This window comes from Hyperolius riggenbachi, chromosome 2 (genome assembly GCF_040937935.1).
Source record: "Hyperolius riggenbachi isolate aHypRig1 chromosome 2, aHypRig1.pri, whole genome shotgun sequence".
Taxonomy (NCBI): Eukaryota; Metazoa; Chordata; class Amphibia; order Anura; family Hyperoliidae; genus Hyperolius; species Hyperolius riggenbachi.
In genome coordinates, this window is record NC_090647.1 from 136,776,578 (window position 1) to 136,791,552 (window position 14,975).

The 14,975-nt window shown below is 41.5% G+C and overlaps 1 protein-coding gene across 1 annotated transcript in view; it reads right to left on the reverse strand.

The window, feature by feature from the left end:
- LRP1 (LDL receptor related protein 1) overlaps positions 1 to 14,975 on the reverse strand; it is a 463,435-nt gene that overhangs the window by 113,926 nt on the left and 334,534 nt on the right. Inside the window, exons 36-39 of the mRNA XM_068267473.1 lie at positions 13,961 to 14,095; positions 12,052 to 12,181; positions 6,778 to 6,904; positions 3,928 to 4,079 (exon numbers count right to left, since the gene is read on the reverse strand). Coding sequence (XP_068123574.1) covers positions 3,928 to 4,079; positions 6,778 to 6,904; positions 12,052 to 12,181; positions 13,961 to 14,095 — 544 coding nt within the window. The remainder of the gene's footprint in view (positions 1 to 3,927; positions 4,080 to 6,777; positions 6,905 to 12,051; positions 12,182 to 13,960; positions 14,096 to 14,975) is intronic.

Genomic DNA, 14,975 nt, shown 5'->3' on the forward strand with positions numbered 1-14,975 from the left:
CTGCCGTCAGTCGGAGCCAGTCTACACAGGAGAAATGCACCCTCTACGTATCTTTTCATCGGCTGCTGGAGAGATATGCAAATAGCGCACTTCTCCTGCATAGACTAATCCCAACTGACGCAAGTGACAGGACCCGGTACCGAAGCTGCGGGCAGCGGAAGACGGCGGCGTGAGGAGCGGATGAGGTTGGAGGAAGCCCCAGGTATGTATAAATCTTTTTGTTTAATTGTGCTCTGGTTTCCTTTAAGTCAGAGATAAGCTACCTCTATGAGTGGCTAAACACACAGGTGTTTCATTTAGCGTGTCCAGCTTAAGGTTACTATAAGAACATTATATAACCGGGAGGAGTAATACTACTAGAAATGGAGATATTGTGCCCACAGAGTTCATTGCCTCCCACTGTCCAATGATACGATCAATGCTGGCTTCAGACAAGTGAGAAGACACAGTGGATTGCACACAATAATAAACCTGTGGTCTCCAACACTAGCAGTCTACAACGGACAATCATAGACGTGTACATCAAAAGGGCGCCTGGAACAAAGGCTGTGTGGTGTAGACGAAACTTTAAATATAATATTAACCTTCTTTTATAATTTCTTTATGTAATAAAATCTGAAAATATAGTTTATAACAATGTAAAAAAAATATAAATACATTCGTAATAACTATAGTAAAACATTAGTAAATATTACCAACATTTTACTACAACTAAACCTAACCCTATTCTCACACAGAACCCTCCCTCTACCTATCCCTAACCCGTAGACCCCCTCTTTGTTTAAATACACATAATTTAATAAATTGTATATATTACATATATTGTGCTGTAACTATATCTAACCTTACTCTCACACAGAGCCCTCCCTGTACCTATCCCTAACCCCTAGACCCCCCCCCCCCGGTGGTGCCTAACACTAAGACCCCCTGGTGATGCCTAACCCTGAGACCCCCCCTGGTGGTGGCTAACCCTGTGATCCCCCTGGTGGTGGCTAACCCTGAGACCCCCCCCCTGGTGGTGCATAACCCTGAGACCCCCCCCCCCCGGTGCTGCCTAAACCTTAAAACTTTTTTTATATGTATATATATACTATAGTTTTTATTAAATTTCCAGAATGAGCATAAACAACTTCGAATGCACGTAAATAACGATCACAGCAGATATGTGTATATACAGTGTTCTCCCCAGGCTCTTTTAGCCAGGTGCTACACCCGGCTAGTTTTGGTGAGCACCCGGCTGTCATTGGCTCACCTCCTCCTATACTGTAAGCAGAGTTGTGCACAGAAGCAACAGCCCTGCATTCTCTCATCTTGCCCCACCCAGCTACTTTTTCATGCCACCCACCTACTATTTCATGCCATCCAGCTGGAAACAATTTCTGGGGAGAAAACACACACACATATATGCATATATACATACACATACACTGTATGCATTACACACACACACACAAACAATCAGTAGCTGTGTAGAAAATACTTAACCCTCCTCTTATGTTAGGGTCAGAACTGACCCGTTTTCAGGTTTTGAATGTCTATAAGTATCACATAAATTTGTTTATTGCATCAATATTTTTTTACTTTGTCAGGAACCTCTATTTAAACAATGTAATAGAAAAATAATCCTTTTCACTAAATTAGAAAATACTGTGGTGAAAATTATGACGTTTATGGTGTTAGGGTCAATTCTGACCCAGTTATGATATAGGATTATAGAACACTAATAAGTGCCAAAACAGAGATACTAGAGCAAAATCTGACAAGCTTGCTCCCATAAGGGATGTCTGGAAGAAATGGGTTCAGCTCCTTCCACTAATGTTTCACCCTGGGCCTCAGGTAACAGTAGATGAACGTTTGATCCCTTTCCATGGAAATTGCCCCTTCCGGCAGTATATGCCCAGTAAGCCAGGCAAATACGGCATAAAAATCTGGGCAGCCTGTGATGCAAAAACAAGCTATGCATGGAACCTACAGATTTACACCGGCAAACCCGAGAGTGGCATCTCTGAGAAAAAACAAGGACAACGTGTAGTCCTTTATGACTACTGGACTGCGGGGTTACAATATCACATGTGACAATTTTTTTACCAACTATGACCTTGGACAAGAACTTCTCAGGAGGAAACTTACCATGGTAGGCACAATAAAAAAAAATAAACCTGAGCTGCACACTGAAATTTTGCAAGTGAAGGACAGAGCTCCACTTTCTTCAAAATTTGCTTTTACAGACACCACCACTGTTGTTTCATATTGTCCCCAAAAAAATAAAAATGTGATACTTATGTCCACTTTTCACAAAGATGCAGCTGTGTCATCAAGAAGTGACAAAAAGCCCACAATTATCCTGGATTACAATAAAAACAAAGGGGGAGTGGACAACCTGGACAAGCTGACTGCTACCTATACTTGTCAGCGAATGACCCGGAGATGGAGAATGGTTGTGTTTTATAACATCCTAGATGTGTCTGCATACAATGCATTTGTGTTATGGACCCACATCCACCCAGGTTGGAACACAAAAAAGAATAACAAGCGGAGAATATTTCTCGAGGAGCTAGGAAGTTCCCTTGTCAAGGCACACATTGAGCAAAGGAAACGGGTGTCTCGAGATCCAATCGCAGCCTGCAGCCATGATCAGACAGATGCAGAGTTCATCAAGCACTCCATCCACACCATCAGCAACACAAAGAGAATCAGTGCCAGCATCCTCATCATCATCTAGCCTTGCCACAACATCAACCAGCACAGCCACAACTCCAGTGATGCCATCTGATTCTAAAAGAAAGAGGTGTCATGTCTGCCCCAGCAACGAGGACAGAAAGACACACACATTATGTTTCCACTGTAAAAAATATATCTGCAAAGAACATGCTAAAAGTGTCAGCTTTTGCCACACATGCATCTAAAAACACCCACACAAACACATGCAAGTTCTTGCACAAAGATGCTTTGAAACTAGTACTTGATTTCTATTGGTTTGCCTTGCTTGATTGTGTGTTTGTTTGGCCTTGAAAGTCTACATTTTGTATTATTACTTGTTTTTCATTGTTTATGAATGTTTTATGTAAAAAAAAAAAAAAAAAAAAAAGACTTTTGGCTATATTCTTGAAGTAAATATATATGGGTCAAAATTGACCCTAACACCATCAATGTTATTATAGTTAATGTTATTAAAATAAAAATAAAAATATAAAAAAAATATTTAAGAGATGTGTTCAAATACTCCTCAGCAACATTCTGGTGACATAACAACCTTTTATTTACTTATAATATTCTATTTAGGTTTATTTTACCATTTTTTTAAATTTGAAAATGAGAAGTATGCTATCAAAAGAAGGGTTAAAGGGGTCACACCAAAAATATTAAAACCAATCTTTTCAAGGATAAAGAAGCCTAACAAGGTAACCAAGAGGTAAGAAACAAATTGGATGATAAATATTTGTTCAGAGGGTATTTTATGGCTGATTTAAGACACGGGTCAAAACCGACCCGTTAACATCATGGATAGGAACAGAAAGCTAACATAAGAGGAGGGTTAAGTGCAATTAACCTGCCAGATGGAGTCAGAGTAATAACCCAGAAGAGTAATGAATATCATATTATTTTTGAAATCAATATATTTAGTTATTTGAGGTGTATTTGTATTTTCCATGGAATATTGATTTAGTTATTAAACTTTACGTAGATAGAAACAATAACTATTATTATATGGTAAGTATGTTTGGAAATGTTGTTATTCACCGGGGGCCCGTCAAACAATATTTAACATAAGAGTGAATGGCGACGCCCTTTTTGTTCACTTGCCTCATTCGCCCAAATTTCCTGCTTCCCTCACAGACTGTGAATAAGTCAACTGGATGAAGAACAGGAACTGTTTACAGCAGACAGAAAAATACTGGGCAATGATAAAGCACTGAACATCCTCACCTGTCACTCCAGTAGATGTAATCTTCAAAGACAGACACAGAGAACATGTCCATGTTATTGTTGGACAGCACCAACTCTCTGTTCTTCCCAGTCTCCAGGTCAATCCTCTCGATTTTATCAGTGCGAGCGTCACACCAGTACAGCTTGCTTTCCTGCAGGAGAAGCAGTGAGAGTGCCTTGCTGAATACAGATACCATATAATATTTATTATGCCGAAGAAAGTGCTACATCACTATTTCATCTAAGCTGGAAAATTCAGATAAAACACAATTCAATGGATGCAGGTAACTAATGGACCAACAACAGCCTGATAACCTTATCTGTACTCCAAGTCAGTGAAGATGCTGCATTAAAATAAATGGATGGAATAAGCTGCTTCTAAATGCCTATTGGATCCCCAGGTCTTCCAGTTGACACCCCCTCCCCTAGACTGTGCACAGTAGTCAGCTCTCACCTGTCCACCACATGTCTTCTTTCCCCCGCCGGGCTCTCCTTCCTGTGTCCTCTCTCCCAGAGAAAGGAAAAGGTAGGGACCAGCACTCCATATAATTATGTGAAACTTTATCAGCTGCGCATTAATCCAACGTTTCAGGGTAGGGTACTACCCCATTGTCAAGGGAAGTCGGAGTCATATGATAACCAACAGAAGCCAAACACTACAGGCAACGTGGCATATACCTGTGTGATCACTAGAGGCCTCTAGTTTTTAGACCTCTAGCATTTGTGACATGACACAGGTGCCAGGTAGAGAAGGAACAGGAAGCAGAGCCAGGCAGTGGAGAGGAGATGCACAGCAGATAGGTTAATGTAAGCTCCGCTGGTGCGTCAGCGGATGCGAGATTAAAAACTAACTATAACAAGTAAATTGTCTATATATCTTATCTAAAGTTTAGATAGTTTACACAGCAAATCTTGACTGCATACAGCTTCAACAGTTTATGATGATTTATTCCTGTGATACAGTGAGAGCGGCCATGTTCTGTTTATCATCAGACAGGTAATTTGCAACTGCATCTCCACCCCTCAGCCTGTGAAACAAAAAAATCACTCCCCCCTCCCCACTGCCTCTGAAATCTCTGGCTAGTAACCTCCTCCTCCTCCTGCCCAGACTGAGCTCCCATAAGCCCTTGCTACATGGGTCTGAATGCCTTGGGGTTTTGGAGAAGCTGTGGGAGAGGCTTGTTTAGTTTACAGCGAATTAGATTATTAAAGCAAAAAAAAAAAAAAAAAAAGGATTTGGCTTGAGGAATGCCCTATAAACTATATGTAAGGAACACAATTATGCAATGAATAAAAGTTCATCTCGGATCCACTTTAATATGAGCCTGCAAAAACAAATGCACAATGTCTTTAGTGGCTAAAGACCAAGTCTTTGACTCCGCTTTAGAAAATTAAAAGGAAAAACAGACATACAGTAAATTCCTGACCTGTAATTTGTACAACATTATGCAAATGCAGACAGAAAAGTGCTATTTGTAATGTGGAACTGCAGAACTGTTTCAGTACAGGACATTTCATTATTCTGAATTATACGGTTTTGTCAACTTCACCCAATGCCACTGGAGTGAGGGAATGCAGATCCTCTCATCACTTCTGTGGTGGGTTCCTTTACTCCAGTGCACCACAGATGTTGTACAGTGGGATGGTAGCTGGAGTGATCTATGAACATTTCTGTGGAGGCCAGCTATAAATGAAGTTATAGTGTACATATGGTAACACAGCAAAGCACAACAGTTTCCAGAGAATTCCAGTCAAAGCTGCCACAGACAGATGTGTAAGTTACACATCTACTAGGAATGGTCAATGAGAGGCAAATTATTAGGTTAATGCAAGATTATGCAAGATTAGGCTAGCGGGCGCACTGCACCTGCACAATAGCTAGGCAGCCATTTGCGTTTCATCGGAAAAAGCCAAACCTGATGGGTCTGTGCTACTGCGCATTCGTTTTTTGGAGGGACACAGCAATGGCTAGGTGAAGAAAGACAGGGGAAGCCTCTAGATTATCCAAAGGCTTTTACAGGTACACTTTAACCACTTGAGGACCACATGCTTACACTTCCCTTGTGACTAGGAAATTATTTACAATTTAGCACTCTGCAGCTTTAACAGTTTACTGCTCGGCAATACAACTTAGCAACCAAATTATTCTTGCCTCCTCCACAATATGATCCCTCTCATTGGCATCATCCAATGAAAGGGATCAGATTGTGAGCCTCTCCTGGGGACAGCTCAGTGACAGAGCTGTCCCCAAGATCGCAGCGCTGTACAAGCAATTGTGGACTTTTTTTTTTTTTTTTACAGCCTGCCAGCTCTGATCGCAGCTGGCAGGCTGTTTACTCAGCTGGGATGCGCATGCATCTGCGTGCACGATCCCCGCTAATCTCCGCCTACAGGACCGGACACAGCTTTAGGCGGTCCTGTAGGTGCCACATTCCCACCTCCAATGGGCGTTAGGCGGTCGGGAGGGGATTAATATGGCACAGACACTCCTAAATAATTTCCTAAAGAAAGTCGATTCAAAAGGATGGTTGATTGTTTTGTCAAAGGACCACTGATCAGGAAAGGCTGTTCCTCACGGTATGCACAAGGTATCAAGCAGGGCACAACATTGGGGGATCGTGTGCAAGAATGGCATGAAAGCAAGCCTCCATTGTCTTGTAGAGCAGTGACCAATATAAAGCTTGTGGTGAGGAAAAAAAAAATATTAATCACATCTCTGCTATGATCTGATCTCATATTGAGCGGTGCAATGTGGCAAATTATTAATATCAGATAACAACAGTTGACCACATTTTGCTTGCGTATGGCCACCTTCACTTCTTCATCACATAAACCATTAAAAAGGCACACCTCATAATCTATGGAGATTCCATTAGGCCAGCTAATGCTGACATCTACCAGGATGATTCTTCCGCTTCCATCAAGATAAGATCTCTCAATACGAGGGAATTGACCCCACTCAGTCCAGAATAGATACCTGCAATTTGCAAACATTAAGAAAACAAATAAGTTCAGATATAATAATTTTGCCAGGTAAGCATGTTAACACCTGTGAGGTAAAGACCATTGCCAAACATGACTAGACGTGTACCTGCTGGAAAAAAAGTTACAATCTGGTTGATAGCTAATCTTCTTGTTTTCTAAATGGCTTAAAACAGCCAAGAAACAGTGAGAGACAGCTTGATAGAAGGTTTTACTTCAGGAAGGTTTAAAGGGTTATTATTTCTGCTTTGTTTTACAGCTTAAAATATTGAGTGTGGGTTCAAAACTGTTAACATGACAGAATGATGCAATTTTATAAATAAAGCTACCGATATATAACTGAAAATAAAAATAGGACACTCTATTCTTTGCTATAAATGTTCTATTAATTATCCATACTACACATACAATTCATTATAGTATAGGTTTATTTTTCACTTCATTGTGACTTTAAGCTCAAACTTAAGAGAAGTCAAATTTTCATAGTAAGGTGGACCTGAAGTATTTTTCTTTATTAACAGTAAATAGATTTCTGCCTTCCCTTCTTCACTAGCCTGAAAGTATCATTTACAGAAAGTTTTATATTCTCTTAAATGATCATTGAGGTTGACAAACTCCACAAATTCTTTTAATATTTTGCCAGTCTTGAAACTTGAGCATATTTGACATAAACTGTTGAATCCCAGGACTCTTTCACCAGGCACATGCCCCTTTCACTTCTACAAGCTAAACATTTATAACGCTGAATGCAGGACACTTGGCATCAAGTTGGAATATTAGACAAAATACATAAATCCCAAGGAAATCCCTTTCTGGGGTAGTGTGATAGTATGACATGCGAGTCACTTTCATAGAATAGGAGTATGCAAAGAAATCCAATGTTATAACGGTTCTAATGAAAAAAACAACAATAAAAACCGGTTCTGCTTCTAATCAGTTTGCTCTTAGGACACCCATTCTCTTAAGGCTCTTTCACATTAGGGCAGATTTTCTGCGTTTCAACGCAACGGGTAAAGTTTGCGTTACCCAAGGTAAAATGAAAGTCTATAGATTTTCATTTTAGCTTTCACATATAACTCTGCGTTTTTGTGCGTTGCGTTACGACGCACCCAGGCGCAGTTTTTCAGCCGACGTTAGCTTTATGCGTTACAATGTTAGTCAATGTAAAATGCACGCTATGCGCATTTTTAAACCGTTAACGCAGGCAATCAGTCCCAGAATGCAACAGAGGAACAATGTAGAAAGTTGAAAACTAAAAAGAAAAAAATTACCTGCGGTTTCCTATGTGCTGTAACGCATTGAAAACGCATTAAAAACGCACACTTACTGCAGTGCAACGCATATCAAAACGCATTAAAACCCATACAACATAACGTATGTTTTGAGCGTTCTCCAACGCCAGCTCTGATGTGAAGGAGCCCTTAGGCCTCTTTCACATCTATCAACGCGTGCAGGAGCCATTTCCTGCACGCGTTATATGCCCTGCGGCGTGTCATCGGGAATCTGCGGTGCGACGTAATCAGCGGCAGTAGCTATTAATTGAACCCGACGGAAAACGCCGGCTCCCGGCGGATCGACGCTCCCGGGTGCGTCGAACCGCAACACACCGAACCGCAGCGTCGGGTATGAAAGGTAAAATAAGTCTATGGACTTTTATTTTACCTTGGTTAACGCAAAGAATTGTCTTTGCGTTGAAACGCACAAAAAGGGCTCTGGTGTGAAAGAGCCCTTATGCTACTTAAAGAGACACTGAAGTGTCTAAAAAAACATCTTTTTAATTAGGGCTCTTTCACACCAGAGCCCTCTTTTGGCGGTTTAACGCAAAGTCTATACTTTGCGTTAACCAAGGTAAAAGGAAAGTCCATAGACTTTCCTTTTACCTTTCACACCCGACGCTGCGTTTCGATACGTTGCGGTACGACGCGTCCCGGCGCATTTTATCGTCGGGAATTGCCGTTTCCCCTTCGGGTTAATTAACTACTACCGCCGCTACTCAGCGTCGCACCGGAGTTTCCCGACGACACGCTGCAACGCGTGCAGGAGCCGTTCTCCTGCACGCTTTCAGTGTGTAACCGGCCTTAAAGAGAACCTGTACTGAGTAAAAATATTTAAAATAAACACATGAGTTAACTTCAAATGAACATTACATAGTTACCTTGCCATCAGTTCCTCTCAGAAGCTCACCATTTTCTTCTGACAATAATCCCTTCCAGTTCTGACAACATTTTGTCAGATCTGAAAAATATCAGTTGCTGTCAGTAAAATATCAGTTGCTGTCAGTTATAGCTGAGAGGAAAACTGATGTACCAGGTAATGGCCATGTTTCCCTATGGCTCAAGTGGGCGATGTTACAGTTTAACTGTGTGCTGACCAGAAAGCTGTTATGGGTAATGGCCATTTTCAAAATGGAGGACGGAAAATTCCCTTGATCACAGAGGACAAACAGGACGCGGGACAGGAGAAAGACACTGAGGAGTAGACTACATGGAAGGTAAGTATGACTTGTGTATGCTTATTTTGACTTTTAATTTTCAGTTCAGGTTTTCTTTAATAAATGTGTTTAACCTAATAGCCCTAACTAAACCGCCGCATCCCCGCCGCTGTAATCTATCTAAATCCCCCCAACTCGCCCTCCCTCTCCCCTGCAAAATCCACGACTTTCTTGGTTGTGGATTTTGCTGCCCTAAGCTCTTCCGTGTGAGGCAGAGCTATGAGCCGCAGCCCTGCCTCACACGCGTCTATCAGCGGCGGATTTGAATGGATGTTCATTTTTAAATGCTTTACTCCAGTCTCTCCCCCGCCCCTCAGCGAAGTAAGACTGAGAGGGGCGGGGGAGAGGCGGAGATCCGCCGCTAACAGACGTGTGTGAGGCAGGGCTGCGGCTCATAGCCCTGCCTCACATGGAAGCGCTGCCCGGATTGCCGCCCGGGGAGTTAGGGGGGATTTAGTTAGATTAGAGTGGCGGGAATACGGCAGTTTAGTTAGGGCTATTAGGTTAAACACTTTTATTAAATAAAAAAGCTTTTTTTGAGACTTCAGAGTCTCTTTAACAAATTAACTGGAGTAAAGCATTAAAAAATAAATAAATCAGAAAACAGAATGGATGTTCATTTGTTATCAGAATAACCACATGTTGAAGCAACTGAAATAAATTAGAGAAGCTAGGAAGAAAAAATGAAACAGATGGACTGGAATAAAATCAGCAATTATAAAAACCCTTGCTTCAGGCTCATTAATTATACTGAGCAGGATGTGAGTGGTCCTAACATAAAGGGAACTAAGCACCATCGTTTTCCTGCAGTTTCTCCTGGTTTCTAATAGCTATAGGATCCATCATGCCCCCACCAAGCTGACCTTATTTATCCTGAGGGAGGGTGTGAAGGAAGCATCTGTGCCATCACTAAACTTTTTTGAAGCACATTGTCCTATCCCCCTGATGAGGAAAGTTTTTGTTTGACTTCTGCTAACGTGAGCAATAAAATAATTATAGCAGTCCTTATCTGCATGAAATTTCTGCAGTGGGGCAAGCCCGCGTACGTACAAAAAGGGCGTCGAGAAAAAAGGGCGTGGGGTGTAAACGATAATATTGTTTTGTATTTAGTGTACAAATAATGTTTTACAAATCTATAAATCATTAAATAATGTGTATGAAATCGGCAATAGTGAAACCCCTAGACCCCCTGGTGGTGCCTAAACCTAAGACCCCCATGGTGGTGACTAAATCTAAGACCCCCCTGGTGGTGCCTAAACCTAAGACCCCCCTGGTGGTGCCTAAACCTAAGACCCCCTGGTGGTGCCTAAACCTAAGAACCCCCCTGGTGGTGCCTAAACCTAAGACCCCCCTGGTGGTGCCTAAACCTAAGAACCCCCCTGGTGGTGCCTAAACCTAAGACCCCCCTGGTTGACCCCCCTGGTGGTGCCTAAACCTAAGACAGTCTGGTGGTGCCTAAACCTAAGACCCCCCTGGTGGTGCCTAAACTTAAGACCCCCCTGGTTGACCCCCCTGGTGGTGCCTAAACCTAAGACCCACTGGTGGTGCCTAACCCTAACCACCCCCCTTAGTGTTCGCTTTATTTTGTGAATGATAATGTTTTACAAACAGCAAGGGATAAAACTTTAAATAATGTTTTAGTTAAATAGGATAAATATGTTTAGTATTTTTATAAACGTTATTTGTCACGGGTGCATTTTATAAACGTAAATCACCACAAGCACAGTTATAAAACATTAAAAAGCTCCGTGCGCCGTTTGTAAAACGTTATTTATCTCCGGCGCCCTTTTTCCTGCTCGGCGCCCATTAAACGTTATTTATTATGGGAGTGAATGGCGGCGCCCTTTTTGTCCACTAGCTGCCTGCGCCCTTTTTTCCTTTCCCGGCAAGCCCTACCATCTGTAGAAGTAGGGTTATTAAAGGACCACTATTGCGAAAAATGTTAAAAATTAAAAGGACATGTAACACATACAAATAAGAAGTAGGTTTCTTCCAGAATAAAGTGAGGCAAGCATTACTTTTCTCCTATGCTACTGTCACAGTAGGTAGTAGAAATCGAACAGAACTGACAGGTTTTGACTAGTCCATCTCCACATGGGGGATTTTCAGCATGGCCTTTATTCTTTATAAAGACATTCCATCAAAAGGATGTATATAAAGATGCTGGCCAGCCTCCCTGCTTGCTTCCCACTTTTTGGGGGCAGTTGAACGGAGCAAGAGCCACTCACTAATAGCTTTTGAAAATAAAGAAAACCCTGAGAATCACCCATGAGGAGATGGGCTAGTCCAAAACCTGTCGGTCCTGTCAGAATTTTACAACCTAATGTAAGTGATGGCACCATAGGAGAAAATGTATGGCTCATTTTACTCTGGAAGAAATGCACTTATGTTTTTTACATGTATTTAAAACTATGCAATTTTGGCGACAGTGCTCCATTGAAGCCTCTGCTAAACTTTTAAAGTGGACCTGAACTCTTCCACGAGACAGAAGGGAAACAGAGAAATGCACCCTATATGTGTTTAGAGAGTTTAGCCTGTCTAATTTCCCCACATCTGTAACTATTCACAACTTTTCATTGGATCACTCAGCTGTATCAGCAAAGGACACCACACAAGACAAAAATGTCACTAATGAGAAGAATGCAGGTTACCCTTTCTCAGGATGAACAGTGATGGCGCGTGGTTTGTCCAGTCCCTTGGAAATCACAACATAGCGGAATGATCCATTCAGACGAGCCACCTCAATGACATCGAAGCCTTGGTCTGTCCAGTAGATGTTACCTGCAAAGGAAATGTCAGCTATAGGTGGGCATCTGCAAACTATATGCACATTACAGCAAATCATTAAAGCCCTAATTTGGACTCACATTTTAATGCATATTGTATGGAAAATATTATAATTTGCATCACACAATCTTGTGTGTTGCAAAAAAAAAAGTTTGCATTAGTTTGCATTTTATCTAGCTGACTTGGTCTGCAAAACTAACCTAAAATAATTATACAAAAGCTTTACAAAAATGATAATGTATGAAAAGGTTATAGTTAGCAAGCACCACATTTTTCTGTACTAATGTGTGGTCTGTTACACTGTAGTGCCATGCGCGTTACCCTGATAATAGTGCGACAGGTGCTACTCACCTGCCAATAGTACCGGTACATTTGCTGTGCACTGCCCATGCATGGCCTTGTTTTGTGTATCACTTCCCATAGTTTCCATGATCATTTTGGGCAAAGCCAAATTATTAAAGGAATACTTAAAGGACACCCGAGGTGGAAATAAACGGATGAGAAAAACTATTGTCTCTATCATCCTTCTCCTAAATATGACTTTTTTTTTTTAGATATCCCAATGATTTATTTTATATTTAAATCTAGTTTTTAGGTTTTTACTGTTTATTGTCTCTGCACAATAACATCTTCATTGAAGTACCGGTATGCTAGAGCTCAAATCTAAGAATTATTGATGCTTTTTATCTCTTTCCTGCTCTTAGAAGCCATTTACCAACAGGAAAGTGTTTTATGGCTGTAATTTCTTATCAATGAGGGTTATTCTATAGTCTGACCCAGTACTTGGTTGTCTCAACAATTCTGGATTCTTAAGCCGCATCTACACGAGTAGATGCGGCCGTGATGCTCCTTATCAATCGAGCTCGATTGATAAGGTCCGACAGGACGGATCTCCGCACCGCCGATTCCCTGCTCGCTCCCCGCGAGGGGACAATGGCAGGGAATCGAGCAGAAGATAAGCAGCGCCAGCGGGGACAAGCGGGGAATCGAATGCGGCGGGGACGCGGCGGGCACGTGGAAGAGGCGATCCGGCGGCTAATCGAGCCGCCGGATCGCTGCAACATCTGATAGTGTAGACGGGGCTTTAGGAAAGTAAGATTACATCTGGATGGTGTAATGTTTTTGTTGAATGAACCACCCATAATAACTACAGAACTGGTGTGTTATGTGCTTTTAGTTTGGGGTTATGAGTAACATTTGGCTAGGTAATATTTGTATCTTCTATGTGATTTTATATATATATATATATATATATATATATATATATATTTATTTTTATTTTTTGTAACAGTAGCATTTTCATTTTGTTGCACAGCCTAAAAATGGTTAATTGCATCTGCAGAACCCATGTATGTATGGTATGATCTCCATATACACACAGGGTAAGATATGAGCTGTAGGGTTATAGCATATATTTTCAGAACAGTGTTGCTTTTTTTCTGCTTTTTCATAGCAAGTAATACAAATTTCTATTTTACTCTTTCAGGGCAGATTAGAAAACTAAAGATAATTTGGTAACTTGGGTAAACTTTGGGCAAGGTCATATTTAAATCACAACTAGGCTTCCGATTGCCTTGTGCATAGGAGGAAGTGTCAGAAATATCAAGAGCTACCCACGCACACTTCCTGCCCATCACATAAATGTACACTTCCCATTCCATATTTTATACAAATGATGTTTATTCTGCATCATGTAAATGATTTCCCAATCTGAAAACCGGATGAATACATTTCCGCCATGTGACATGTAGACAGTATTCAGGTTTTGCTTACCAGCTATCCAGTCTACCGCAATGCCTTCAACTCTGCCAATGCCATTGGTGACCACATCCTCTCGCCAGGTCTGATCTCGCTTGGCACGACTGATCGTGCTGAGCCCCATGTCCACCCAGTAGATGGTGTCATTATCTAGACAAATATTACCAGCGGTAAACATTCATTTTCATACAGTAGCAGTTAAAAAAAGATTGGGATATTATATATTTACGATACTTTATTAGGTTACATCGTTTTCTTTGTACGGACGCATAAGCTGGCTGATCAAGCCCAACAAAACCCAAACATGAGGTTGCTATATTTTGCTAAGCAGTTTAGTGTAATTTTTAAATAATGCTTTTGAAGCTGGCTTTTCAGCTGTCTGCAGAGGTAATCATTATGTATACAGATTACAGACTCCTGAACCGCTGGCTTCCTGCTCACAAAGAACAAGCAGCTGCCTTTCATGAATAAGCATTTCTAAAAATCTGAGTAAGTCTTACTAATCACAGATAGTTCTCTGTTCATTTATTAAATTGGACTGTCTCAAGGCTTCAGGCCTCCTGCACACTACATGCGATTCCGATTCCAATTAGCGATTCTGATTAGCGATTTTTAATCGGTACTGCATGCTGCATTTTTTTGGCATTTTTCTTCTTATTTTCATAGCATCCAGGGAAAATCTGAACCAAAAATCGTAAACGCAAATCAGAATCGCAAATCTGATTTGCAATGTGCAGGGGGCCTTAAAGGGGTTCTGTATGTTTTTTTTTTTTTTTAAAGTGTCACTTACCTGGGGCTTCTACCGGCCCCCTGCAGACATCTTGTCCCGCCCCGGCTTCAACGATCCTCTGGCTCCCGTGCCGCGGGTCACTTCCCAATTATTCATCAAGCTAGATGAATGCCACCGTGTCTGCATGGCCATGCGCGTCCTCGCTCCAGCTCGAGTCTCCAGGAGGCACAGTATGAAGTTTTCTTGTATTGCGCCTGTGCAGGAAGCTCCCAGAGATGCGAGCGGGAGCAAGGACGCACA